The 26,960-nt window shown below is 44.5% G+C and overlaps 2 protein-coding genes and 1 long non-coding RNA gene across 5 annotated transcripts in view; 2 read left to right on the top strand and 1 right to left on the bottom strand.

The window, feature by feature from the left end:
* The window catches only part of B4GALT4 (beta-1,4-galactosyltransferase 4), a 30,294-nt gene extending 24,384 nt beyond the window's left edge, over positions 1–5,910 (top strand). For both annotated transcript variants that reach the window (XM_045902918.3, XM_045902917.3), the window contains exon 7: positions 1,164–5,910. In XM_045902918.3, the coding sequence (XP_045758874.1) occupies positions 1,164–1,296 (133 nt within the window). In that variant the 3' untranslated portion in view covers positions 1,297–5,910. The remainder of the gene's footprint in view (positions 1–1,163) is intronic.
* A 534-nt stretch (positions 5,911–6,444) lies between these two features.
* On the top strand, positions 6,445–24,686 carry LOC135364688 (uncharacterized). Of its 2 annotated transcripts, none has more exons than XR_010412143.1 (6): positions 6,445–7,147; positions 8,441–8,517; positions 10,398–10,608; positions 22,665–22,765; positions 23,516–23,588; positions 24,368–24,686. It is a non-coding gene; the product is annotated as an uncharacterized LOC135364688 (long non-coding RNA). The 2 variants fall into 2 exon arrangements; XR_010412139.1 differs by having other exon boundaries at positions 6,446–7,147; positions 10,455–10,608.
* The window catches only part of UPK1B (uroplakin 1B), a 33,459-nt gene continuing 15,596 nt past the window's right edge, over positions 9,098–26,960 (bottom strand). Inside the window, exons 2-8 of the mRNA XM_045902082.2 lie at positions 25,919–26,006; positions 24,685–24,885; positions 22,115–22,189; positions 21,303–21,425; positions 18,237–18,416; positions 13,631–13,714; positions 9,098–9,886 (exon numbers count right to left, since the gene is read on the bottom strand). Of these exons, the coding sequence (XP_045758038.2) occupies positions 9,836–9,886; positions 13,631–13,714; positions 18,237–18,416; positions 21,303–21,425; positions 22,115–22,189; positions 24,685–24,885; positions 25,919–25,987 (783 nt within the window). The 5' untranslated portion in view covers positions 25,988–26,006 and the 3' untranslated portion in view covers positions 9,098–9,835. The remainder of the gene's footprint in view (positions 9,887–13,630; positions 13,715–18,236; positions 18,417–21,302; positions 21,426–22,114; positions 22,190–24,684; positions 24,886–25,918; positions 26,007–26,960) is intronic.

The following is a 26,960-nucleotide window of genomic DNA, read 5'->3' as shown; positions in this document are numbered from 1 at the left end:
TGCTCAGCAGGGAGCCTGCTTCTCACTCTGCTTGTGCGCTCTCTCTCTCTCTCTCTGACAAATACCTAAATTAATTTTAAAAAAACAATAAAAAATAAAAAATAATAGTAATAATTATGGAATAGATACAGAAGGATACTTATAAATTATTTGAAAAGTCTGAAGATTCTTGATACCATGAACAGTGGTAGTGTCCCCCACCCAATTTGTTTGTTACACGTGTAACCCTCCTCAATCCCATTTCCCCCCACCCAAGAGGTCACGTTTTCCTGGATTTTTGTGACAATTACTTGTGATGATGATAATTATTTCTGCTGTTTCTTTGTTTTTGTTGTTTTCCCATAGGTGGGTATCCCTGTACAAAAGATTATTTAGTTTTATATGTTTTCCAATTTTATATAAGTGAAATCATACTATTGCATTTTTCTCTGACCTTACTTAGTTCAACACTGTGTTTCTGATCTCCGTCCACACTGATACTGTAACCGAAATGTATTGCTTTTCATCCAGAGTTCCTAGAGACCAGTTCAGTTCACCACCTGCTCCACTCCCCACATGCCGGGCCTCCAGCCATGGAATTGTTGCTGCTTCTTGAAATGCATCCTGCTACTTTGCATGTCTCTGCGTCTGGCACAGGGTGTTGTCCCTGCCTTCGTGTCCTTTCCCCTCACCTTTCTCCTCTTCTAAGCCTCGGCCATATTCCCTTTCTCTGCACCCCTCCCTCGACTCCCTCATGAAGTCAGGTGCTGCTTCATTTATCCTCTACATAAATTCTAACTTTGCTTGAGACTCTGAGCTATGTACCCTCCTGCCTATAGACAACAACATGGGAGGATTCCTAGATCCCCTGAAGCTTAGCCCAGGCCCTGTTAGCAGTGGATGGCACATATCACATTGTATTGGTGTTACCTGGGCATCCTTCTGTCCTGTAGACTGGGTGCATTTGTCCCTAGGGTCTTAACATGGGGTCTGACACGTGACCACGTGGCTATCATTGGTGTCTGTTACTTCAGATGGGGAAAATTAACTTTTTGCAGTAGGAAACCCAGTAGGTACAATAATTTACAAAGATGCTTTTGTCAAATTTGGGGGCAAGGCAAAAAGCAATGGAAATACATGTTAAATTCTTGCATTATGATTTACATTGTTCTTTTTATCTTTAGGATGAAGCTCTTACATCAGGTGTCACGAGTCTGGAGAACAGATGGGTTGACCAGTTGTATTTACAAATTACTCTCTGTGGATTATAATCCTTTGTATACCAACATCACAGTGGATTTCTGGTCTGGTGCATGACCCTGGATCTTCTGGTGACATTCGGAAGAAGTGAACATTTTATTGCAATAATTTTGGACTAGAGACTTTCCTTAGTAGCACATGTTAAGAACTGGTCGCAGCTAATTACTGAGCTGAATTTTTCCTTTCTGTATTTTCTTAGCAGAGCTCCAAGTAATACGGACTGTAAAACAGTTATAAGAAGACAGCTTTCGTGGTTGGTTTGCTCCTGGGGGTTATTAAAGACTGTAATACACATACTTGAAGGGCTGAGTCTAAAAGGACTACTCAAGGGATAACATGAAGGCTACTTGAAAACGTGGACTGAAGGAGATTTAAGTTTGAAGTGATACATGATGGGATCAGAAAAGCCACGGGAAGTAGGGTTGCTGAATGTTCCAGAGAACCGGAATTGTTCTCATCTGAGGTAGAAAGGTACGAAGAAGTCCGTCTGTTTACTCTTTTATCCTGCATGGTCATCTGAGAAGGGGTGGGTCCCTGGTGAGAAGAAGGCCACAGAAGGGAGGAGAAAGGTGAAGAATCAAGACGCAGTGAACTTGGGCATAAATGGCTGGAGGGAGGCCGGGGTTGGAGGAGCAACCCCCAATGTGCTGGGTGCCCTGCTCTGTGGCGGGCGTCACCTGCCCACATACACCTCCCAGGAATAGCCCAGCAGGACACACGTTACCTACTAGTTTTTAAAGTATTTTTGTAAAATGATTTTGTACCTGCAGGATGTGAATTAGCAGTTTACAAATTACCTATTAACTAGTCATAGATCGAAAGTACCTCTGGAGTAAAATAATGAAAAAAGCTTTGGGTGCTCCATCTTGGTTTTTCTCTGTTGTTTGAGGCCTATGGATGTGTTCATTACAGCATTCTTAATCCTCAGTGGTTTAGAAACACACATTGGACTGAGCCCCCCTCACCCCCTCTCTTCTTGGTCCTCCTGTTCCTTTCTCCTGTTCTTCCTGTGTGCAGCCCCTTTGAATAACCAGCTCCAGGCCTGTGGCAGGTGCATCTGCATCTCATTTCCTGGGCTGCATCATGCTTCTGTTCTCTTCGTCCTCTTGTGCTTGCTGCTTCCCCCCATCAATACCGGCTGCGGTGGGGCTGGCCTCCGGGGCTCGCCTGGTTGGGTATAGGATAGGAAGGGGTGGAGGCCAGGGCTCAGAAGCCTTTGATTTGGGAGGAAGATGGGGCCCCCGGTGGCTGTGACTTGGGAGAGAAGAGAACAGTACTGCTGAGCTTCCTGGGGTGGGGGCAGGGATGTGGGAGGATATTCTCAGGAAGGTAATAGGGGGTGGATACTGGAACACAGAAATATTCAGAGATGGATACTCGGATACAGAGATAATACTGTGTTTGCATGGGTGAATGGACACATAAATAATGTAGATATGGACGTTCTTCAGCAAGCATTGTGGCACTTTGCCCCAGGCTCTCCCAAGCCATCATTACTATATGGCACTTTAATTGTTCCACTTGAACATGAATGAGTGCCAGCCAATGAGTGCAAATAATGTCCTTCCCAAACGGCAAGGGAGGGGAGGGAGGGCTTGGGGCTCCCGGCAGTCACCTCCCAAGTAGGGAAGGAGAATTTGAAAGGAAAATACATTTTATAGACAGAACAGGTTTACCTAGGGCTGGCCTGGTTTACCTTTAACTCAGTAGGGACAAGTAAAAGCTGTTTTTTTTTTGTTGTTGTTGTTGTTTTTCATTTAGCAAAGAAATAATGATGGTTTTCAGCTTTCCCCCCTCACTCTTCTCTCTCTTTCTGCAGAATCTTGAGCATTCTGCCCCAAATTCTCTTAATTATAATCCCATACAGACTGGACTGTTGTGATTGCCAGCAGCCCATGCCAGGGATCCCCAGTTTGGAGCTGTGGGTCCCTGGTCGTGGTTGGGAGGGTCAAGGAAGAGAATACTGTGTGCAAGGAATTTGAGGATCCATATTTGAGAATTCAATTTCTTAGTAAATGGAAACAAAATACAGCTCCTACCATGTGGAAATTCCCCGCATGTTTTCAGCTGCTAACAAGCATCTGCATTTTGGGGGAAATGTTTTAGAAACCACTGCTCTATGCCAATTACTGTTCTTCAGGTTTTCTTTCAACCAAGGTAACATACAAGTCGTTTCAGTGACTCATCGTGAAACTTCCCAGGATGGAAGAGAATTTTTTAAGACCTTTGCTCTTTGCTCCCGCCCTCCTGCTTCCATTCTCAGCTGGGCAGAGGAGTTTGGCCTCAAAGGAACCAAGTGTTCCTGCCCTGTGTGTTTTCATTGTCAGTTGCTACAAAGAGGCCAAAGTTTTTGAGCTTTGTAGACAGGCCTCCTGTAATTGTTAAGGATTGTAGGAGCGCGATCTATTTGGACATCACAAATACGTGAACAGCGTGCTACTTGACATGTTTTTATTGATTTTTTCTCACCCTGACACTCAGTTTTACCGTGCTGTATGGTTTGTGATGTTTTTACACACACTTTATTGGTCCTGTTGACTCTTGAGTTTAGTAGGGTAGATGAGGAAGTAGAGGTTTTGAACAGTGGGGGCCTCGCCAGAAATCTCACAGCTAGTAAATGGCAGAGTCGGGGTACAGACTCAGGTCTTCTGACTTCAAGACCATGACATCATTTTGCCATCATCGTCGCTTCTCTCATTTTTTAATTTTTTTTTTTTTTTGAGGTGGGGGCTTCTTTGATTTTTAAAGGTAGGTTTCCTGAATCTGTATCCCTGTTCTAGCTCCTACAGAAGTTTGGTATCTTCTGGGATCTAAAAGGTATGTTCCATTCTCATCTGGTCTTGGAACTTTTTTCCAGACTCCTTCCCTGCCTTTTCTGCCCCTAGCCCCTTGACTTTCACTCAAGCCCCTATTGGACAGGTGTCCCAAGGGCCCCAAGTGCTCTGTGGATGGGCTCTTGGGAGAGATGAAAGATATTTTCTGCTAGACTCAAAACCTCCACTTTCTCCATGTTTTGTACATATATACAGTTCCTGTGCAAAGCCATTAACACATCCTCCTAGATGGAGCATATTCAGATATATTTCATAAGTACTTTTTTGCCAATCACATTCCAAACTTTAAGTCCATCCCTTCGTACCTTAGATATTTAAGCTGTTGCCACCCTCACTGGGGTTAAGTACACTGAAGACCACCTTACACCTGCTGAGAGGGTCCGATAGGTCTCAGAGATACTCACAAAGGAGTGGCTGAGAGTCCCACCCCCAGGGAACAGGACTGTACAGGCAAAGCCTCCATTGTTCCACTGATGGCTATTGAAGCTGAAAACTCAAAATTGAACCGTGTGTGTGTGTGTGTGTGTGATTTCAGGCCTTAGAAGAGAGATTGGTGAAGGGTGTGTCATAACAATAATTGAGTGCTTGCTCTGCATTAGCCAAATTACCTGTGTGTGTATGAGTTTTTTTTACTTTCCAATAACCCTATAGGCATGTATGTACTACAAAGAAAAAACAGTTTCAAGTTACGTGACTTATCAAAGTTGGTAAAAGGAAGAGGTAAGTCTTGGACTGAGTCTCTCTCCAATACCTCGTGTCCCCCCATCCTGAATATCGCATCGTCAGGAGTTGATGATATTTCTCTGTGAGACCAGCAAGGGCAGAGATCTCATTTGTAGCGAGGACTCTGGAAATAATACACAGGACATGAGATGTATCCGTTAAAATGTCTTATTTTGATGACCCTAGTACATTCTTCTATGGAGTAGAAGTTTTGCTGAAAAGCTACTACTCAGTTATTGTTTGAGGGCCAGTCAGTCTGGACCAGTATATTTGGTCATCAAGCTCACTGTAATAAATTGCAGCAACATGGCAGTTGGCATGTTTCCAAAGATTATGGGCCAAGCAGAGTCCCTCACTCTAGACTTCTAGTAGATAACTCCTTATTGGTGGTATCTCATAGCCTCTTTCCATTCTGATGCACTTGACATATCTTACTGAACCCTCCCAGTCCCCTGTGAGGATAGACCTGTTTTCCTGAAGCAGATTCCAAGAAGCTAAGTAAATTGCCAAAGTCCTGCAGAGCTGGGATTTGGAGTCAGATATTTGTTGACTCCAGAGCTCATGTTCTTAACCAGCCAACAAACACACCAAGAGAGGAAATAGGGATGGGCAGTTATTTGGAGAGGGGCTGTGCCCCTCAAAGCCCCCCCCCCCCCCCCGCCCTGGGAACACATCTGCAGTTAAATAAATTGGGATTATGACTCCCAGTGAGAGAGAACACACCAGAGGGGACCATGAGGCGTCTTAGGAAAAGGGAATTCTAGCATTTGGGTTTCTGTTGGGTCGTTTGGGGAGGGCCTAAGCAAGCAGGGTGTGCTCTCCATTGGACATTGTCGGAAAGCGGAGACAATTCTGAGTGTGAATACATTTTATTCATCTGGACTAGCAGGAGGATAGAGCTGTAATGGGTAAACTCATGGCAGTCGCTTATTTTAGCCAAAAGAGGGTATGTTTGGTATTTCACAGGTGGCACAGTGACCTTATATTTGTGCTTGGACAACTTTAGGAAGTGGACTGACTTTGCCTCATTTTGCGTGACCTTAATTTGAGTTTGGTGTTCTGTGAGATTGTTTACATCCGGTAGGACTGTTTACATCTAATAGCCTAGGTGTGAGTGCAGCGTAGTTTCTGAATGTCGGGGGCTGCTCTGTTTTCTTTTTTAGCAGGAACTCAGGGCGGAGGCCACTAGAAAGTAGGGCATGATGGCACCCTTTCTCTTTAACCCCAGAATTTGGCTTTTTTTTCTCTGTCAAAATTCAGAGTGTGTGTGTGTGTGTGTGTGTGTGTGTATTGGGAGTTGGCTGGGCACTGGGGGGAAGGTTGCTTGGAAGAGGGTCTGGGAACTATGCATTTCTCAGCAATGCTGCCTTTTCCCAAGATGTTTGTGCATCTCCTCGTTAGACGGGGCCACTCAAGCCTTCTAAAAATGTCACACATGAAAGCAAACTCTGTACCTTACAACTACCCTTCGCTGGGTTTCTTTTTTGATTCAGCCTAATGCATTGAAGGTGATAAGGATCTGGGTGTAATGAAGCAGAAAAGACAAAGGAAAGGAAATATTAGATACAGGAGGAGAAAAATACTTGTTCAATCAATAGAGATAAGAAAGCAGCTGAGTTTCCAGATCCTCAGCTGCCACCTGGCTTGTCGGGGATGGGTGGGGCTCGGGGTGGGGTGGAGGTTTGAGAGGCGATTGGATTTTCAAAATCAATCATTATCTGTTCTTTCTCTTCTTTATCAGTAGCCAGGAAGTACCTGATCAGCCGCTTAGAATTGGAGCAGTTTCTGTGTATTCCAGCTCATTTAGGAAAAAACGTTTTGGGCTTACAAACCTGAGAATTAAGCTGGCTTTCTTCTTTCTTTCTCTTTCTTTTCTTTCTTTCTTTCTTTCTTTCTTTCTTTCTTTCTTTCTTTCTTTCTTTCTTTCTTTCTTTCTTTCTTTCCTTCTTTCTTCTTTCTTCTTGCTTGCTTGCTTCTTTCTCTCTCTTTCTTTCAAGATTTATGTGTTTATTTTATTTATTTATTTTTTTAAAAGATTTTATTTATTTATTTGAGACAGAGAGAATGAGAGACAGAGAGCATGAGAGGGAGGAGGGTCAGAGGGAGAAGCAGACTCCCTGCCGAGCAGGGAGCCTGATGTGGGACTCGATCCCGAGACTCCAGGATCATGACCTGAGCCGAAGGCAGTCGCTTAACCAACTGAGCCACCCAGGCGCCCGATTTATGTGTTTATTTTTAGGGGTGGAGAGGAAGAGAGAGAATCCCCAGCAGACTCCCCTCCCCAACTGAGCCCAGAGGGGCCTCAATCCCAGGACCCCAAGATCACCACCCAAGCTGAAACCAAGAGCCAGGTGCCTAACTGAGCCACCCAGGTGCCCCTGAGCAGTAGGCTTTCTAACATTCCCCGTACACAGCCCACCAGGAGCCTGAGTGGCCACCTGGGAGGAATCAGCCAACCAAGAGACCATGATGACCCATCTGGCATTGCAACCAAGTAAAACCTACCCCAGAGTTAGCCTGACTCATTTTTGGTGTTAGACAGTAATTGTTCTTTGTGTACCTGATAAGCAGGCCCATGGTCTGTTGGAGAAGTGGCATTTTCTCAGGATGGTTTTGTCTGGGTGGATCTTGAGCCCAGCAACCTGCCAGCTCCGAAGAGCCAGATGCCCCTGCTCTCCTTCCATTCCCTGGCCTAGTGGGGCTGGAGGTGGCTTTGGTGAGGCTGGACCTGGGCCGCACCCTGAATGGTGGTTTGAGTCCCACTGTGAGGCCCACTTCCAGTCCCAGAAGCCAGAAGGAAGAAGGGGGAAGGCTGGGCTTTCATGGAAGGTGGAGAGGGATGGAAGCAGGAACCAGGCAGAGTGGGAATTGCTCTGAGGTTAAACTGAAGACCTCTGGAGCAGAAAGCACAGGGGTTCTGAATGGCCTGACTCTCTGCAGAGGAGTCCTCAGGCCTGGGTTTGTCTCAGCTGAAAGGTATGTCCTCCTCAAGTGTTGGTGGCCTGGACATAGTGGGTACCTGAGTTCAGGGCCTTATTTGGTTTTGGGGATAACCAATATTGGATGTCCATATTTATAGCGGAATTTGCACCTTCTCTGAAGATGAGGCTGAGGCTCCACTAGGAATCTAGGTGGAGAGGGGACAAGGGGCACTGACTAAAGGCCTGTGTTCTTTCTAGGTACTTCTTGGTAGGGAAGGCAGGAGGTAAGATGTAGAGAGCAGCAGGAGGGCCATCTTGCCCCACAATAGCGCTTCCTGCTCCCACTGCTGCCTTGGATTCCACTAACCAGAGATCAATTTAGTTATCAATGAAAAATCCACAGGGAAGATTAAGAGAGTGGAAACTAGTTGTCCCTCACCCCTTAGTATGAATTAGTCTGCACAAAACCTTTCCCTTAACCTAGCTGAGATCAAATCACAAGGAGAATGGAATTTTGTAGGTAGACAGAGTCTTGGGGCATGCACAAAGCCCTAGAGGGGAAGTCAGAAGTGGATCTGGGGCAGACTTAGCTCAGCCAGCAGAGAACATGAGGCACTGGAAAACCTGGTTAGCAGTGGAAGAAAAAGGCATCAGAACACACGGGAGGCATTTCAAAGCCTGGCCCAGAGTAATCTGCTTCCCTCTCTTTCTTTCTTCTCAAAGACCATGGAGAGAACCTTCTCAGCTAAGTGCAGGGGTCATTTATCCTGACACCCGAAGCACTCTCCGGGAGACACAAGGTGAGGCACGGGTGGGGCAAGCTGGTTGGGAGTCAGGACAGGAGCCTTTGCCCCCCTGTGCTGGGAATTAGGGATCAGGCTGCTGTCCCAGCTTTACCAGCAAGTGTGCCCCCCCCCCCACTCCTCCCTTGTCCCTCCCAACCCCGGGGCTCAGCCTAACTCACCAGGGTGCTAGGGTGTGGGATTGGGGCACTCCTTGTGACTGAGTTGGCTGTGAGTAGGACCCTGAAGAAAACCTACATTTCCTTCATAGGGGACATAGTTCACAGCTGGAAGTTCGAGATGCTTCCATTGCAGGAGGAAAAGGATTGAGGAGCCAGAGCTCCATCACCACTCCTGGCTAAGTGCAGCAGGAGTGAAAAGTAAAAGTAAATTTAGAAGTTCCAACCATCTAACTGTACAGCAAGGTTGCAGGGCATCCGGCAGGAAACCTCGCCCAGTTGCATTTTCCATCTCCTAAACGGTAATTCCCATGAGCCTAGAAGGCTCTTCTGTTGGAACACTCACTTTGTTACACTTGTATGTGACCAGTTATGCCACTGGTAAAAACAAAAGAAAATGAACATATTTAAAAGCACTCTTTATTTATGAGACTTAGACAAATGCTGAATTATAAGAATTTCTTTCAGGACCACAAATGGAAACATAGTTCAGAAGAGAAATATTTTGACAGTAAAAGAAATTAATGGGAGAACTGAGCTTACTACACGCATGTCACCCTGCCATGTCTGAGAGGAGGTTCCAACCACTCTTAACTCAAGTTTGGGCATTGTCCTGGAGAATAAAAGGGTCCTAAGGTGGCATTAAGGGAATCGTTTGAGTCTGTGTAGTTGAGAGCCACCATAGAACAAGGGCCAGAGATCTCTCTCGGCAACCTTTTCCTCAGTTCTCTCACCTGGGCAAGACTGAGAAGAAGGAAAGCCTTTGCAAGTCTCTTTTAGAAAGCAGTGAGAAAGACACGCAACCTTGCTGTCCAAATACAGACTTGGCTTGCTGTGGTAACACAGGTTCTTGTGGAAATCTTTATGCCCCCAAATTAAAAATAAGCAGGGATGGAAGTAGTTATCGACTTCCTTAAGTCTCCCTTTCCTACTGGCTGTAAGAATGTTGCAGAACCCTAGACCAGGCTGAAATACTATTGAGAAAAATTTTGAGAGGCTGAGAGCCCAGCAAACACCACAGCAACTGACTTGGCAGTTTGAGCAGGAAGGCACAGGGCCCCCGCGGGGTGCAGATGTGGGCTCTACTAGGAGAGCTCGCTTGCAGCACCAGGTCCAGAGTCACTGGAGGAAGGTGGTGTGGTGGTGACACTTTGTTCTTAATATTCAGTTTTGCTCCAGTAGAACATGGTACCCAGGAGAACCCAAAACTAGAATACAAAGGAAAAAAACAAAAATAAGGAATTGTTTGAGAAACAACTCATACTTGGGGGAAAAAAGGATGTTAGGTTCACTCAGGCTTAGATGATGCTGAATTTTTAAGAGTAATCTTGCCTTAAGAAACCTCATGGGGCAGAGCTAACTATCCTGCCACTCAGCGATAGCGTCTCCGTTCCCCCTTTCCTGCACCAATCTGCACTAGACTTCCCTGTCCGCTGGGGTTGCACCTCTCACGTCTGTGCTAAACCAGCCCCCTGGGGAAATTCTTCTTCCCATCAGGGCTAATGGCCTTCCAGTGGATTCCTATTTCTTGTATGTACCAATTGGAGGTACAAGTTTCTTGCTTTCTAGCATTGAATCTCTCCTCCCACCAACCCCCTCTTTTCCCGGAAATGCTGGGAAACTGTGACCTAGAATGGCTGCCCCTGAAGAATGCCACAGAACTCAAGGTTTTTGACTCGGGCGAGGGGTGAGAATTTCTGGGTTCTGGTTCTCTTGCAGCTCTACCACTCCTCCCTGCATCTGGAAGGTAATGATAATATTCTTCACCTACCCCAGAGTCAGACGATGGAATGAGAAAGAAATACTATGACCACTAATGTCTGGTGTTTATTGACAACTTACTATACATCAGACACTGTTCTGCGTGCTACACATACAACCCCAGTGAAGGCTTCCAGAACTCTATGAAGAGACCAAGGACACAGAGAAGGTAAGGTACTTACCCAAGGAGACTGGCTCCCTACCTAGCTACTGTTGTGGGGATTTAATGCTAAAAGTATTGGATATAATGTCTTGTCCATAGCAGGCCTTCAATACATTTAGTTCCTTTCACTTCCCTCTTTTGAATTTCAGGGGGACTTACTAGATTCAGAGTCCATTTGATGCTTGTGGAAATGTCAAGAGTTTCAACTGGTCTGGAGTTCTAAGATGGTTTAGAGCCTTTAACATTATCCCACAGTTCCTGCTAGCATTGCACAAACAGAAACTTCACTGTTACCATTTTCCATTCATTCAACAAACTATCAAGCACCTGCTACGTGCTCTGCTAGGCCCTGGGCATACAGAGGGCAGCTGGTTCCCAGGCTTTTGGCAGAGACAAATACATCGTAGCGGAGTGACGGTGACACGACAGAGGTGTGTGGGGGGTGGCCTGGGACTTCCTGAGGGTGGGTGAGCGTGAACTCTCAGAGGAGTTCACTTTCCCTTCCTGCCTCACTCAGCTTCTCACCCTGAACCCAGCATTGCCTAAAGTGTGGTGCACAAACACCCAAGGGACCCTTGTGGGTGGGCCTGATGTCAAGACCATTTGCATAATTATATTAAGACTTTATTTGCCCTTTTCGCTGTTTTCCACATTTGCACTGATGGTGCAAAAGCTGGAGAAGGTAAAAATGCTGGCATCTTAGCAGGATTCGAAGTAGAGGCATTGAACTGTGGTAGGAGTCAGTGTATTCTTCACTGCTATGTACTTGCAGTTAAAAAAAAAGGCACTTTAAGAGATTTAGAGTTTCAGAATTTTGAGATTGTTTTTGATGAAACAGTAAGAATGACTAGTTTTATTAAATGTTCACCTTTGAATATACATCTTTTTTTTTGGAAAGATTTATTTATTGGGGCATATGGGTGGCTCGGTTGGTTAAGTGTCTACCTTTGACTCAGGTCATGTTCCTGGGGTCCTGGGATCGAGCCCCGCATCGGGCTCCCTGCTCAGAGGGGAGTCTGCTTCTCCCTCTGCCCCTCTCCCCCCTTGTGTTCTTTTGTTCTTCTCTCAAAGAAATAAATAAAATCTTTTTTTTTTTAAAGATTTATTTATTTGAGAGACAGTGCACGTGCGCTCCTGTGCGGGAGTGGGGTGGGGAGCCCAACATGGGGGGCTCGATCTCAATACCCTAAGATCACACGACCTGAGCGGAGATCAGGTTAAGTGGGCACTTAACCAACTGAGCCACCCAGGCGCCCCTGAATATACATCTTTTTAATATTCTTGCAACAGAGAGTATGCGTAAAGTAGTTTTGTTGCATCCTGAAATCTGATGGTTGCCTTAAGGAAAAGCACTTGTGTGATTGTTTGATTGTATACTGAACTAGCCACTTTTTAAAAAGATTTTATTTATTTATTTGAGAGAGAGTAAGAACACGAGCTGGGGTGGGGGGGCTGTGGTTAGAGGTAGTGGGAGAGGGAGAAGCAGACTCCCCACTGAGCAGGGAGACCGATGCGGGGCTCGATCCCAGGACCACGGAAACATGACCTGAGCCGAAGGCAGCCGCTTAATGAGTGAGCCACCCAGGCGCCCCTGAACTAGCCATTTTTTCATGAAACATGATTTTTACTTGAAAAAATGATTAATAGACGAACTACAGTTATTCAGATTGGATGTTTGGCAGACATTTTCTCAAAAATTTACAAAGTGAGCCTGTCTCTTCGAGGTAAACAACTGGCAGTATTGTTGCCAGTGATAAATTTGGGCGCTCAAGCAAAAATCAGGCCACTTGTTTCTGTCATGGTGGGTTGATAGCATCCCCACGATAAAGGTCCTTTCCAATGTGGCAATAGCAACGAATGTGATTTCTTGGTATTGAGTAAAGAATTCAGCCAACATGTGGAAGATCAGCATAACTCAGTGAACCAGTATTTTCCCAAATGACCAATGCATGATGTTATAGAATCATGAATGGGTAAAAAATTTATGCAAATTGTAAGACAAACCGATGTAAATGTATTTTAATATAATAGAGTCTGAAAAGTTTGTTGACATAGTTTTAGATTCCACATTGCAACTAACCTTTAAGAAACTGCTCGTTGTCAAGTTCTGTGTAGTACCAAAGAAGAATATTCACAATTATCTTTAGATAAGGCTATCAAAACATTCCTGGTTTTTTTCAGCTACCTATCAGCGTGAGGGTGGATTTTCTTCAAATCCTTCAACCTAAGCAACATACTCTAACAGATTAAGTGAAGAAGCAAATATGAGGACCCAGCTGTCTTCTATTAAAACCAGACACTGAAGATACTTTTAAAAATGTAAAACAAAGCTACTTTTCTATTTTTTGTTTTGGAAAATAGTCACTTTTTCCACAAAAATATATTGTTGATGCTAACATGTAATTAGTTTATTATTGTTATTTCAAAAGAATTAATAAGTACTTTTTAAAAAAAATTCTGGGTTAATTTCCCATAGGGTAAATATAAATGGATATAGCCACCATAAATAAAAGCTTGTTGGAGTCCTCAATAATTTTTGAGAGTGTAAAGGGGTTCTGAAACCAAAAGTTTAGAATTGCTTCCCCAATATAATGGCTCTTAATCCTGACAGCAAATCAGAATCATATGGAAAAAAAATTTTTTTAAAGGCCTGGGTCCCTGATCCACTGAATCAGAATCTCAGAGGTTAGGGCCCAGGCATATTTTCTTTTCTCCAAGCTTCCCCAGGAAGTGATATCTAACCACTTAGATTTCTTTGGTATCTAACTATAATGAATTAATGAGATCCAGAGGGCTGGAGCAGCAGACAAATGCTCCCCCATCAGCTGGGGGAACTGGCTAGTAGGGCACATCCCTTCCCCTGGAGGGGATATAAACGCCCCACTGCCAACCGAATCCACTGTCCTTGGCCTGGTGCCCGCAGCTTCCTGACTAGCCCTCAGGTTTTGTTTCCAGACTGGCTAGTGTGGTTGGGTTAACCAGGGGCAATCTCAAGTTCTCTCCTTATCAAGTGCAGAGAAATACTCACAGTCCAGCAGAGAATGGCAAATCCAAACCAGGCCACCCCCCAGGCATGTCGGTTCATCGGTCCAGAGATGAGCTCATAGCATCCCTGGAGGAGCAGGTGATTCCACGTGGGTGTGAGAGAAACCAGAAAAGAAGATGTAAGGGATGGGCGGGAAAGCAGATTTCCACTTGGATCAATACTATTCCAAAGTCTAGGTTAACATAACCAGGTTATTTCCACATCCCCTGGAGAGCTGGGTATTAATGGGGCTTTGCTGAGGGAATAGAAATAGTCCTGTTCAACAACTATTCTAAATCACATTATTTTGTGTCTTTACCACTCAGTCTAACAAAGGTGCTGCTATTTTAGGCTAACATTTTTTCGTATTGAATACATGGGCAATGCATTCTTTTTTTTTTTTTTTTTTTAAGTTGTAGTATAAAGTACAATATAGTCTTAATAAAATTTGAGTATTTTTTCTCTCCTTACAGATTTTTTTGGTGATTTTTTTTTTTTGAGGGCAGAGGTACCTTTTGATTTGTTTGTTCTTAAATAAAAGTGCTTCTGATCTATAAAAATCAAAGGGTTTTTTTTAACCATTAAAGGAACCCCTATTTCATGCTGTCTAAATTCTCATTCTCTATCATATTTCAACGTATCTTTATTGGATTCTAGTGACACCTTGAGAAGCCACGGTGTGCGTGCAAGCGATTCATTTTTTATTAATCAAATCATTCATTCATGCATGCCATAATCCAGTGAGTTCTTATATGCAGCACACTCTGTTCCAGTCACCATGAAAAGTGCATGGGGTTAGAGCTGCCCTCTGAGCGTCCTGTGCTAAAGCTCCGGGAGAAGTCTAGGGAATGCAATAGCCAGGTGGTTCCAGGGACCACTGAGGTCCAGAGGGAAATGTCCTCAAAAGGCTGACCTTGAAGTTTAGACCCTGCCCAGTGGCTACAGGTGAACGCTAGAGGTTTCATCTTTCTGACCCTGCTCGAGGCCCTTGTTAACCCACTTACACACCCTGACTTTGCTAAGCGTTTATTTCCCTCCCATTTACTCTTCTCTATCTATGTTATAGGCATCTCCATTCCCTTATGTGCTCAAGTAAAAAATTTTGAAATTATCTTTAACTGTTCTTCTCTTATCCAACATCAAATACTTAAACAAAACCTTTTGGGTCTACTTTAAAAATATATCTCAAATCCAAACACTTACTACTTCCTGCTACCGTCTTGGTCCACTATGGTCTCACTCCAGAATTACTACAACAACCTCTTAACTGATCTCCCTGGGGCCTGAGTCCACTGTGGGCACCCTACTTATCTTTATACAGTGCCAGAGGGATGCTTGTAAAACATAAATCAGATCACTTCAAATCCCTGCTCAAAAGAAATGGCTTTCTACCACCCTTAAAATGAAATTAGGAGTCCTCCCAGTGGCCTATGGGGCCCTGTCTGACGTGGCTCTGCCTCTCTCTATGAGCCCAGCATCCTCTACCAGAGGCTGTTTCCCTGTAAAGCTAATGAACTTAAGCTTCGGGGCTGCTTACGTACAAGACCATTTCAAGGCCCTGTACCTAATTTTGTATGCATATTTTTAATCGTTTTTCCTAAGGAGGGGATCCTTCCATGCAGAGTCAAGCCCTACAAAATCTAAATCATCCTTGGCTTCTACTCTTCCTTCACTCATTCTGGCCTTGCCATGCTGATGTCCTTGATGTTCCTCTAAAAAGCTAAGAATGCTCCCACTTCAGGGCCTTTGCACCTGCTGCTTCCTTTGCTTAGAACTCTCTTCTCCAATCTTCTTTAAGTGAGTGTCTCATTTCCTCACTTAATTCAGAACTCTGTGCAAGTATTATTCCAATGAAGCCTTTCTTGACCACCATAGAGAAAAACACTCTTTCCCCTGTCATTCCCTATATACTCACCCTGCTTTACTTCTGTTCATGGCATTTATCACTACCTGGAATTTATCATGTATTTGTTTGGTGTCTCTCTCCCATACTACAGTACGAGTACGAGGGCAGGGATCTTATTGTGCTCATTGCTGAATCTCTGGAACCCAGCCCAAGTGCCTGGCACAAAATAGGCACCTAATAAACATTGATAGAATGAATGGAGCCTGATACGAAGTAATGATTACAACAGTATCATCTATGACACAGTAACTCACAAACACCCCTGTATCCCTTACTCACGGATCCTCATGCCAATCCTGGGAGGGGGTCGTTTGTCCTAATATGTACCCATAGAACCCACTTACGTCAGGCGCCAGGCGCTGGGCTGGGCATTCAGCGGTGACAAGACAGACATGGGTATTGTTCTTATGGAACTCACAGACAAAAGCGCCAGTTTTTTCACCTCTTCTAATTTAGTTCCTTCTCATGGTGGGTTTTTTTTGTTTTGTGTTGTTTTGTTTTGTTTTGTTTTGTTTTCTCATTGTAGTGGTGCTTCCCTTGATCTTCAGTTCTGTGATAATGTTCCTGAGGTATAATGATCAGAATTTGCCTGTAGCATTTCTGGGGCCGATGGACCACATGTAAGAATACATATATCTGCATCTGACATGCTATGTGAAATTCTGTTTTCTTCTATTTTCCCCACATTTATGAGGACATCCCTAATTTTGTTAGCCTTCATTTATGCAATGTAGATTTTGAAAAGCTGCAATATGGATATGAAAAAGAGAGTCATTCCCCTCTTCAGTCACTCACCCACCAACCATTTCTCAGTGCCTGCTCTGAGCTAGGCAATATGTGAAGTACTGAAGATGCAGAATTGAGTAATGCCTGGTCCTCGAGGAGACTCAGAAAAAAATAGACTTGTGAGCAAATACTTACAATATGACTCAAGGCACCAACTGCAATAATAGAAGTAAAGTATAGGAAGTACTGGGTGGCGTATTTTACTTGGTAGAAAGGGATTGCTGTCGGAGAAGTAGCAGGACCTATAACTCAGAAAGAATGGTGGTGTGTGCGAATCTGGGGGACTGGGAGAGGGAGAGGCGGAAAGGTGTCGAGGGTGAAGAATGAGTGAGATTGAGAGAGTAGGAGCACAGAGAGCTGGGGACAGAGAGAGGAGTTTCAGGTGTAGAAAGAACTTTGGCAGGGAAGTAGGGCTACATGATGGTAAGTTTGTAGTTGTGGTGTAGCTAGCGGGCAGAGGAGGTAGAAATGTTAAGGACAGGTGAGGCCAAGGAACCTCAAGGGAGGAGGTGGGAAGGGTTGTCCAAACTCACGGGGAGGTCCCTTGCTACTAGACACATTACATGTCCTTGGGAGATCAGCTGATTATCTCAGGGCAAATACCTTTTTCTGTCCCTTTTACAGAGATACAATCCAACCCAATCAAGATACGTTTGTGTGGGGCCATGCCAGGGTTGAAATACTGAAAGCATTGATTATTCCTGAGAGTGAGCATTATACTGCATATTGTGATGATAAGAAATACATTTAATTTTTAGAGCAGTCTGAAAGTAACTGGTTAAAATGACACCGAAACAACATTGCCAAAAAGCTAAATAAGGGTTGCTTTGAAGGACTCTGAAAAATAGTCTGCATCACTCCCATGCCCTTTTCTGGATGAAGGCAACCGATCCTAGTCCAGGCACCCTTCCAGGTATGGCATGATGATCAGCTGTTCGGTGTCCTTCATTTTGAAGGAGCGCTTTGTATTATTTACTCCCAGACTAAAGGAGTCTGACATTTCTCAATATTTAATGAACTGGGACACAACCAGCTTCCCTCAAAGTGGTAACTTGCAAAGCAGTAGAAGCATTTCGGAGGCTGACTACAAGTATAGGAGAATTCTCCGCAGGCTTTTGGGGAATATTTCCAAGTTCTTTCTTGTCCTTAAGTCTGGGCTCTGGAGCCAGGTTGCTTGGGTTTGAATCCTGACTCAACCAATTCCTAGCTGAGGGACCTTGAACAAGGTACTTCTTACACCTCTATGTCTCAGTTCCTCATCCATAAAATATGAATCATACTGGCACCTATCTTTGAGCCCTAAATGAGTTAATATATGTATGGCACTTGGAACGGTATCTGGCTTTAAGTAAGTACTCAATAAATGCTAGTTTTCAGGATCATTATATCATTCTCATCAGGCTGGAAACACTTTCTCAAAAACCATCTGTATGTGAACTGCCTTCTACCCAAATCATCATCTTAATATTCTTTTAAGACCATCCTATGTTACCACTGAATAATGAAGGTGGTTATATAATTGCTGCATTTACTGCCAGCACTTGCCATTGCTTCAGCACTAGCGACACACCCTTTTGGTACCTACCCCTTCCAATTCACAGTTTGCAAAACCAGAGTAAATCTTCGTTTAATGGAAATAGTTTTTGAAATACCAAGCCTATATTCTATTGTACAAATAGTTTGCATTTAAGCAAAGTTGGACTTTGCTATTGCAATTCTCATGTTCTATTGATTTTATTAAAAGGTAGATTTCCCCAGAAGAGCCCTAGACTAGCATCTGCATTTTACTGACAGAGAAGGAAATAGTTGACATAAGGTTTAGGGAAAAAGGATGCAGAATTCTTCATGAGAGATTATTACCTATAGTTAATCAGTATTTCCCTCATAAAGAGCAGGTATTGGACAGAGAGGACTCACCTGCTTGTGATAGTAACCAGGCACTCCTAGTTTGCAGGCCTCCAGGTTGAGAGGTTCTTTAAGATTGTTCACCACACAGCACTGGCGAGGCCAGGGATAGTCGGCATCATTATTCTCAGTCCGGAAGGCAGACGTATATTTCTGCCAGTCTGATGGACCATTTACACCACAGCAATGGTCCTGCCAGCAGAGGACAGATACAAAATTCTCTTCCATGCTCCTTGCTAGAGCCATGAATGTAGCAACTGAGATTTTGTGGAGAAAGAAGATATGGAGAGTATACCATATCTTACGTTTACTAGAATTCCCCAAATGAGAGCTGAGGGTATCGATAACCTACATTTTAGAGCTTACAAAATACTTCAACATTTGTTACTCTATTAGCCACTAATGAGCTCTGATGAGTTCAACTCCCTACTATGCCTCATCTTCCTTCACTGTAAAATGTGGCCTTGTTTCCTTCACGCAGTCCATGGTCCTCAGAATTCCTGTGAGGATTAAATGAGCTAATGTGCCTGACCTGTCTAGTACACTGCCTCGCCCATAGTAAACCCTTAATTATTATTATTATTTTTTAAAGACTTTATTTATTTATTTGAGAGAGTGAGGGAAAGTGAGAGAAAGAGAGAACATGAGCAGGGTGAGGGGCAGAGGGAGAAGCAGACTCCCCGCTGAACAGGGAGTCCGATGTGGGGCTCGATCCCAGGATCCTGGGATCATGACCTGAGCCGAAGGCAGACGATTAACCGACTGAGCCACCCAGGTGCCCCAGTAAACCCTTAATTATTATTAATACTAATATCTTGATACAGCAATGTGAGGGAGGTACGATTATTCTCATATGACATATGAGCAAATTGAGAGTCAGAAAATTAAAATTTTTAGTAGTGACGAAGTGATGAGTAATTCTTCTTATTTTACATTTCTGTACTTTTAACATTTTCTAGAGTAAACTGGAAAAAATAACCAAACCTAGTGGCACACAGCTCTGCCCCTACATAAGAGAGGAAGATCAAGGAACACATAGGTAATATCCTCACACTCTGGATAGAGTAGAGGATAGAGGATAAAACATATTTCATATCACTTTCCTTCCTTTGTAGAAATTCTGCTAGGGGCGCCTGGGTGGCTCAGTTGGTTAAGCAACTGCCTTCGGCTCAGGTCATGATCCTGGAGTCCCGGGATCGAGTCCCACATCGGACTCCCTGCTCAGCGGGGAGTCTGCTTCTCCCTCTGATCCTCCCCCTCTTATGCTCTCTGTCTCCCATTCTCTCTCAGATAAATAAATAAAAAATCTTTAAAAAAAAAAAAGAAAAAAGAAATTCTGCTAAAATGTTTCAAGGGAAGAAATTAAAACTATAGACCCGGGCGCCTGGGTGGCTCAGTTGGTTAAGCGACTGCCTTTGGCTCAGGTCATGATCCTGGAATCCTGGGATCGAGTCCCGCATCGGGCTCCCTGCTCAGCAGGGAGTCTGCTTCTCCCTCCGACCCTCCTCCCTCTCATGCTCTCTGTCTCTCATTCTCTCTCTCACAAATAAATAAAATCTTAAAAAAAAATAAAAATAAAAAAATAAAACTATAGACCCCTCTCAACTTTCAGAATGAATTACTTTCAAACAAACTTGATGGTAAATCAGCTGTCTTTTATTTGAGAGAGAGAGAAGGAGAGAGAGCACAAGCAGGGTGAGGGGCAGAGGGAGAAGCAGACTCCCTGCCGTGGAGGGAGCCCAACACGGGGGCTCGATCCCAGGACCCTGGGATCATGACCTGAGCTGAAGGCAGATGCTTAACCCACTGAGCCACCTAGGTGCCCCAAATTAGCTGTCTTTAAAGCATATCCTATTTTGTCACTGGATTATGGAAAATACCTTGTGAAGGAAAATACTTATCCTATATTTTGATCTGAGCCTTTTTGGGGGAAAATGGTTAAGTTCAGACTGGGTTTTTAAAAGTTGGTAAGAAGATTTTTCAGATGTGTGGCCATTTGCATTTTCATTTGAAGAGCTAAGTTCTTGCTAAGAGAGTGGAAAAAGTACATGACCTATAGTCAGAAGAGTGACAGAAAGTAAAAAAGTGGCCAGTGAATTGGAGGTCCTAATGGGGTAAAAAGAATGGTTGGAATGGGAATATTTAGATAAATGAAGGAAGTGCTAGAGGATAGAGGGTAAAGAGACATCAAGAAGGGGGCCAAGGCCAAGGGAGTTGGCTGATGATGCACTGTGAGCCAGTGGAGGGGGAGGGAGGCAGGGGGCAGTGTGAGAGTTGGGTCAGATTAGGGCTTATGTAGGGATAGACTTTCACATACACAAGGCAATGTAGGGGTAATAGTGGATATTCTGAAAGACTTGGATTTTTGATGATATTTAAGGTAAACTTGCATATAAGGTATGATGGCCAGTTACAGACAAGTGGGCAATCAAGTCAGGTCATAGCCCATGGGTCCTCAGCAGGACTAGCCCATCGGTACTAAATAAGCAAAATAGGCAATATTTGCCACTTGAGTTCACTGTGATGTGGAGGAAGCAAACTTGTTCTTTCAGTGTAAGTGATGCTTGAGTTCTAAGAGGCAGTGTGATTGATCTCAATTTCTTATCAATGTCATTATCCCTAAATGGAAATTAATCAACATCATGGCTCAGAAATAAAATATAGATTTATGGGTTCCATTGAGTGATGTGCACACAAGAGGAATAGATAAGAAGAATAAATGAACTTGCCTATGTCCAGTCTCTTTTTCTTTTCTTTTTTCCTTTTTTTTTTTGAGAGAGAGAGAGAAAGCCTCTGTGAGCAGGAGTGGGGCAGAGGGAGAGGGAGAGAGAGAATTTTAAGCAGGCTCCATGCCCAGCCCGATGCAGGGCTCTATCTCACGACCTTGAGATCATGACCTGAGCTGAAATCAAGAGTCAGACACTTAACCAACTAAGCCACCCGGGCTCCCCAGTCCAGTCTCTTTTTGAATGAAACCGCCCTAGAGGCCGTGGTCCCCACTCTTTGACTTCAGTCCCATCCATACCTTCACTCCTGGATACTGGTTTAGGCACAGAATGCCAAAACTGCAGGCATTACCTGGAGCATGAGTCTGTCCCAGGTCTTGGTGACTCCATTATTTTTCCATTGGTCATCATTGTTTGGAGGGCTATTGTTTTGGTACCTCTCCAGCATCTGCTTCAGGAAGAGGTTAGGTGTGAGCTATGGTGGGAGGAGACAACAAAAGGAGAGTTAGCACGCTCATCCCCAAGGAAGCAAAATGATTTGCTCAGCCTATTGCTAGGGGCACTCAACATCGTCTCCTGGAGTAAAACTTTGCAGAGGCCACGAGAAGGGGTGGGGTGGGTGTGAGGCTGGATGGCTGAAGTCCCCATGAAGGGAGAAGACACCCCCCACCCCCATCTTCAAAGAAATCGCAGTGAGACCAGGTGGGCAGGCATTTTAGGGTGGCTTAGGCTAGGAAGTAGAGAAAAGGAGAGAAAGCAGGATGCTGAATTGAGAGGAAATCTTAGATGTGGTGGATTATTGATCATCCTACGGGAGGGCTGGTGGCCACGGCCTAGTGTGAAGAGCATAGCAGTATTAGCTTGGGCCCCAGGAGTTGCTCGGCCTGGACTCAGGATTCTCCTCTTTCACTTACCAGCTGTGTAAACTTGGACAAGTTACTTCACCTTTTTAAATCTCATTTCTTTATCTATAAAGTGACCATTGTGATAATACATATAAAGTTATTATGAGGATTAAGTAAACTTGTATATTTAATATTAATGCACATATTAGAGTGCCTCGTACAGAGTAAGGGCTTAATACATGTCAGCTATTGTATTGTTACGATGATAATGAAGACTCCTATGGTCATTTTCGCTCTGTGCTTTTGTGATTGTACTCACAAAGTCTCGTTGTGTTGCTGCTGTGATACAAGACGCCACTTCAAAGCCATATACTATAAACATCAGAATGAAATACTGGAAGGGAAACAAATGGGGAAAAAAGGAATTACATTTATCTCCAAAAAAGAGAGAATTAAAAAAAAATAATTGTCCTATTCTTTCAGCATATTCATCTAAGTAAAACCATCTAATCATTAATGAAGTTATTCAACAAGCCCTCATTGATCAGCTGTTTGGAGCAAGACTTGGTGCTAGGTGCTAATCAGCTCAATTCCCTCCTTAGCCCCAGAGAACAAATGACTACTGAATACAGAGCTTTCTCAGCCCAGCACCCTACATTTCTATTTTAACTGAGCAAAACAAACACAAGAGAATGAACTGATGTGTGCATGCATGCGTGTGCATGCGTGTGCACGTGTGTCTGTGTGAGTGCGTGTGTTTATTCATTCAATGGCTGGCGAGAGAGTCTTGGGGGATCAGACACTATATAGAGCTTTATAAATCCCCTCTCGGTGAGAGAAATTTTCTTTATGGGTTATTGAAACTTTAGAATTACAGAGGTCAGAAGAAGATGAACCGGATCGTGTTTAACATCCAGCGTCCGTCCTGACAAGGGTCCAGTCTCACCAGAAAGGAGCGGGCAGCCTCCAGGTACACAGCCCTTCGCCGGCACTCTTCTCTCAGCCCCCAGCCCTGCAGGTGTGGGTCAGGCGAGTGGAACACACCTCACTGTGTGTTGCCCTTGTGTGTCTGTGTGTTCACGCTCGCACATGGGCACACACACTTCCGCACGATGCCTCCCCACCACACTGCCTCTATTTATGACTGAGAAATATCTGAACAGCAAGTTGCCTCTGAATCTGGGATGGGAACTATTTGCGAGGGTCTGTCTTCGCTTTCCTCAGTCTTGCATGTTTGCTTTGGGTCCCTGCGTTCTTCTAGGGAAGGGGCGCTGCAGTCAGTGTAGGTGGGGGGAGGCAAGGAAAACTGTGCTCTCTCCCTGGGCAGGGACAGCTCTGAGCAGGACCCTGGGCTGCCCTAACGACTCAGCTACTGCTCACAGAAGGGCTTTGGCTGGGGAGTCAGTAGCAGGAGCACCATCAGAGGCCTCATAACATTGCTGCCTTGTTTTTTGTCAAGAGCTTTGGTGGTTGGGGGCACCTGGCTGGCTCAATCCATAGAGCATGTGACTCTTGATCTCGGGGTTGTGAGTTCGAGCCCCACACTGGGTGTAGAAATTACTTAAAAATAAAATCCTTAAAAGGAAAAAAAAAAAAGAGCGTTGTGGTTCTTCTTAAAGGGGCTCGGAAACCCCTTAAAGACACTCCAGAAAGGAGGCCTGGGGTACAGGGGTTTTCTCCATCAACCCCTGAGAAGATGCCTTGCTCCTTCCCTTTGCAGGACATGGTGAAGAATGTTCCCTCCTGGCTGCGTCAGGCACACATGGCTGGCCCAAAATGAGACCAGGATGCAGGTGAAACTTGTCTCTGGGGACACCTGCCCCTCCTCTCCCTTTCCCTGCATTCGTTTCTCCACTTGAAGAAGTGGGTGCTTTTGCCCTGGAACCAACTCATGCTAAAGGAATCAGAGAATGTAAATGTTCTGCATTCTCTGGGTGCCGGGACAATGTTTAGATCGCGGGAAAAGTAAACCAACAAGCATCTTAAGTTGCTGGGCTTGTTCCATAAAGATGTAACTCAGGTCCTGCAGCATTTGGGTAGGAGAGTTATTTTAGGGTGGGGAGTGGGGGTGGACACCATCACTGTGTGAGAAACTATTGTCCTAAGCATGGGGGCAGAGAATAGAGGTCTAGGTCCAATACCTAGGGTTCTTAGCTCTGCTGGTTGCAAGTCTGCTTCCATCTACAAAGGCAGGGCGTGACCTTGCTGTCTGTGGCTCAGGACAGAAGCCTCTCTGTGCATGCATGGCGTTCAAGATCCACAGGCATGTGGGAGCTGAAGCTGTCCTCTATCCTCTCTAGTGCTGTGCATCAAGGTTTTCTAGGGTCCCTGAAGAGTAGAATGAATGCAAAATATGGGAAATGCAGGTCTTTATACAAAATCATCGGCCTTGAGCTCAAAAATGTCAGAAAAAGATCATGTTTTCTCTTAAAAATTCGTGCATATTTTGTATTTTATATCCTAAAATGTCAACGACTGATTAATATTAAAATAATGCTTTAGACTACTTATTGTCAAGAGAACGAAATCTAATGATCATGTTCTCACTCTGTCTCTTCTTTGGCCTATGTAGCTCCTGGTTGAACCTGCTGGATGTGTGCAGACACCAGGTAGAGAAGCACAGAGCTGGAGAGTGCTCCAGGGTCACGCCCAGGTTTCTCCCCTGTGGGTTCTCTACACTGGAATCTTCTGGACTTGCAATAGCGGAGGACATCCTTGCCCCCACATGGACCAGCTTCACCGCAGGGAGAGTCTCAGCCTCCTTGCCGCTCCTCCCCTGGCTCTCTGCTCCCACCTGCCCCACTACAAGCCAAATCGCTGTGCCCAGGGAGGAAGAAACAGTCCATCGAAACTGATCCAGGAGGCGACTGCAGAGTCTTAAGGTCTCACCGCCAGAAGAATTTTCCTGCTGGATTTCATGATGCCGACAGTGCCTAGAGCGGACAGGCAGAAGAGGCAGATGCCGACAAACACTCCGATCCAGGCTGCCCCGTAGATGTCGTCATTGTCAGTGGCTTCAAGCAGCGCGTAGAGGCTGTGCGGGTCGGACACGAAGAAGATGCACCCTGCGGTCAGGGCGATGCCGCACATCTGCGGGAGAGGGCGCTCTGTCAGGCCGCTGGTCGGAGAGCAGCATTGGGAAAGGGATGCAGAACAGTGGGAGGGGGTTATGAGAGAGACTCCCTCCGTCCCCGCAGAGGGTCAAAGCCGTGGACTGAAACTCATTACCAGGAAATCAAACAGCTCCTTCCATCCTATTAATAAGTTGTATGCTTCCTCCCGCATGTCACTCCGTCTTATTGCCATTTGGGAAAAGACCCAGGCAATTTTAGACCATCTAGAGTCGTTGCAATTTTAGACCATCTAGAGTCGTTGGGGCATGAACCACTCAACAATATCTTCTTGTTTGGGGATAACCTCCCACTTCCACTGCCCTCTGCCCAAATTCCTGGATTACAATATTTCAACTAGTCCTGGTCATACTCATCAGTGCCAGAGAACCAAGGAACCTTGGTGGTTATCTTTCCCACACTCTGCATTTTATAGACGAGGGCTCTTGGCCTTGAAAGCCCACGACTTGTCCAGAGTACAGTTGGTGGTGGGGCTGAGCCTAGAGCCAGCGATCCTGACTCTTGAGTGCGCTGTCAGCACACTGAGCCCACACAGCCTGGACTCCAAGCCACTCTGACTTTCCCGGCACTGGCCTCCACGTGATAAGGACATGTAAACGCAAACATCTGTCCCCAACAGCCTTAACAGAACAGTTCCATGGAGCTCAAACCAAGGTGAAATAGGAAAGAAACACCAAAGTGTGTGTGTGGTGGGAATGTTTGGACATTGACCATGGTGGACATGGCTTCTTTCAGATTTTTGTGTTTTAAAGTTGGGAGGGAAATATCCTTTTTTTTTTAAACCATGGTCTTTCAACATATTGCATAGTTATATATGATTATTTATATAAGTTCTAGCTAACATATTTTACTAACACATTTCCTGGAATGAAGAAAAGGGAGAGGAAGCCAGTAATTATATCATTATTTTCCTTTAAACTCTCACTTTTGATTAATCCAAAAGCTGTGATTATAGAAGGAACAGAATTTCCTGAAAAATACTCGTTACTTACACCAACAATCACATTTCCAAAAATCAGCAGGCCCTGGAAGCAACGAATGGTCGAGTCATCTTTGGCCATCTTCAGGATTTGGCACAAGCTGGAGACACAGTGGAGAACAGTACAACTGAATAGGACCAGGTGACAAATGCTTCTCCATGTTCCATGACATGACTACCTCACACCATTGCAGATCACCTTCTTGCATTCCAAGGCATCCAAACCAAATTCAGGCAATCATTTAGCAAGGGCGGGAATTTGGTTACTAAGCTCAGGAATCACTATAATTTTTTTTTACCATAATTTTATGAAGAAGAAGAAGAAAAAGGGAAGCTTGCTGGAGTCTGATCAGTGACTTTCAGTGGTCCTTTAAGGTGTGGAATATGCAGACTGCACACAACTGTGTGATGAACTGAGGTCCTGCACGTCGACAAGTGCAGACATGGGGTGCTGAGGACTGGGCAGGGGTCCTGGCATGGCTCTTCCTGCCCTTGGTTGTGGTGAACCAAAACCCAAAAGGTAAACCCATGGCCAAAGTTGGCAGATAGGGCCCATATGGGCTACAGGCAGCTGTTAAAAACCATTATTATCAGAATATTTTGTTACCTTCAAAAATAATTGGCAATTTAAAAAGTACCCTGCTTATTTACCCAAAGGATACAAAGATACAGATTTGAACAGGGACCTGCACCCCGATGTTTACAGCAACATTATCAACAATAGCCAAACTATGGAAAGAGCCCAAGTGTCCACTGACTGATGAGTAGATAAACAAGATGTGAGATATATATATATATGTGTATATAAAACAGAATATTACTCAGCCATCAAAAAGAAATGAAATCTTGCCTTTTGCAATGACATGGATGGACCTAGAGGGTATTATGCTAAGCAAAATAAGTCAATCAATCAGAGAGACAATTATCATATGATTTCACTGATATGTGGAATTAAAGAAACAAAACTGATGAACATAGGAGAAGGGAAGGGAAAATAAAATAAGATAAAAACAGAGAGGGAGGCAAACCATAAGAGACTCTTAACTATAGGGAAC

Source organism: Mirounga angustirostris, unplaced genomic scaffold (assembly GCF_029215605.1).
Source record: "Mirounga angustirostris isolate CCGP_5_RB_7025 unplaced genomic scaffold, mMirAng1.0.hap1 SCAF_1, whole genome shotgun sequence".
NCBI classification, from domain to species: Eukaryota; Metazoa; Chordata; class Mammalia; order Carnivora; family Phocidae; genus Mirounga; species Mirounga angustirostris.
Note: the sequence above shows the minus strand (reverse complement) of the source record. Positions and strands in the feature narration are given on the sequence as shown.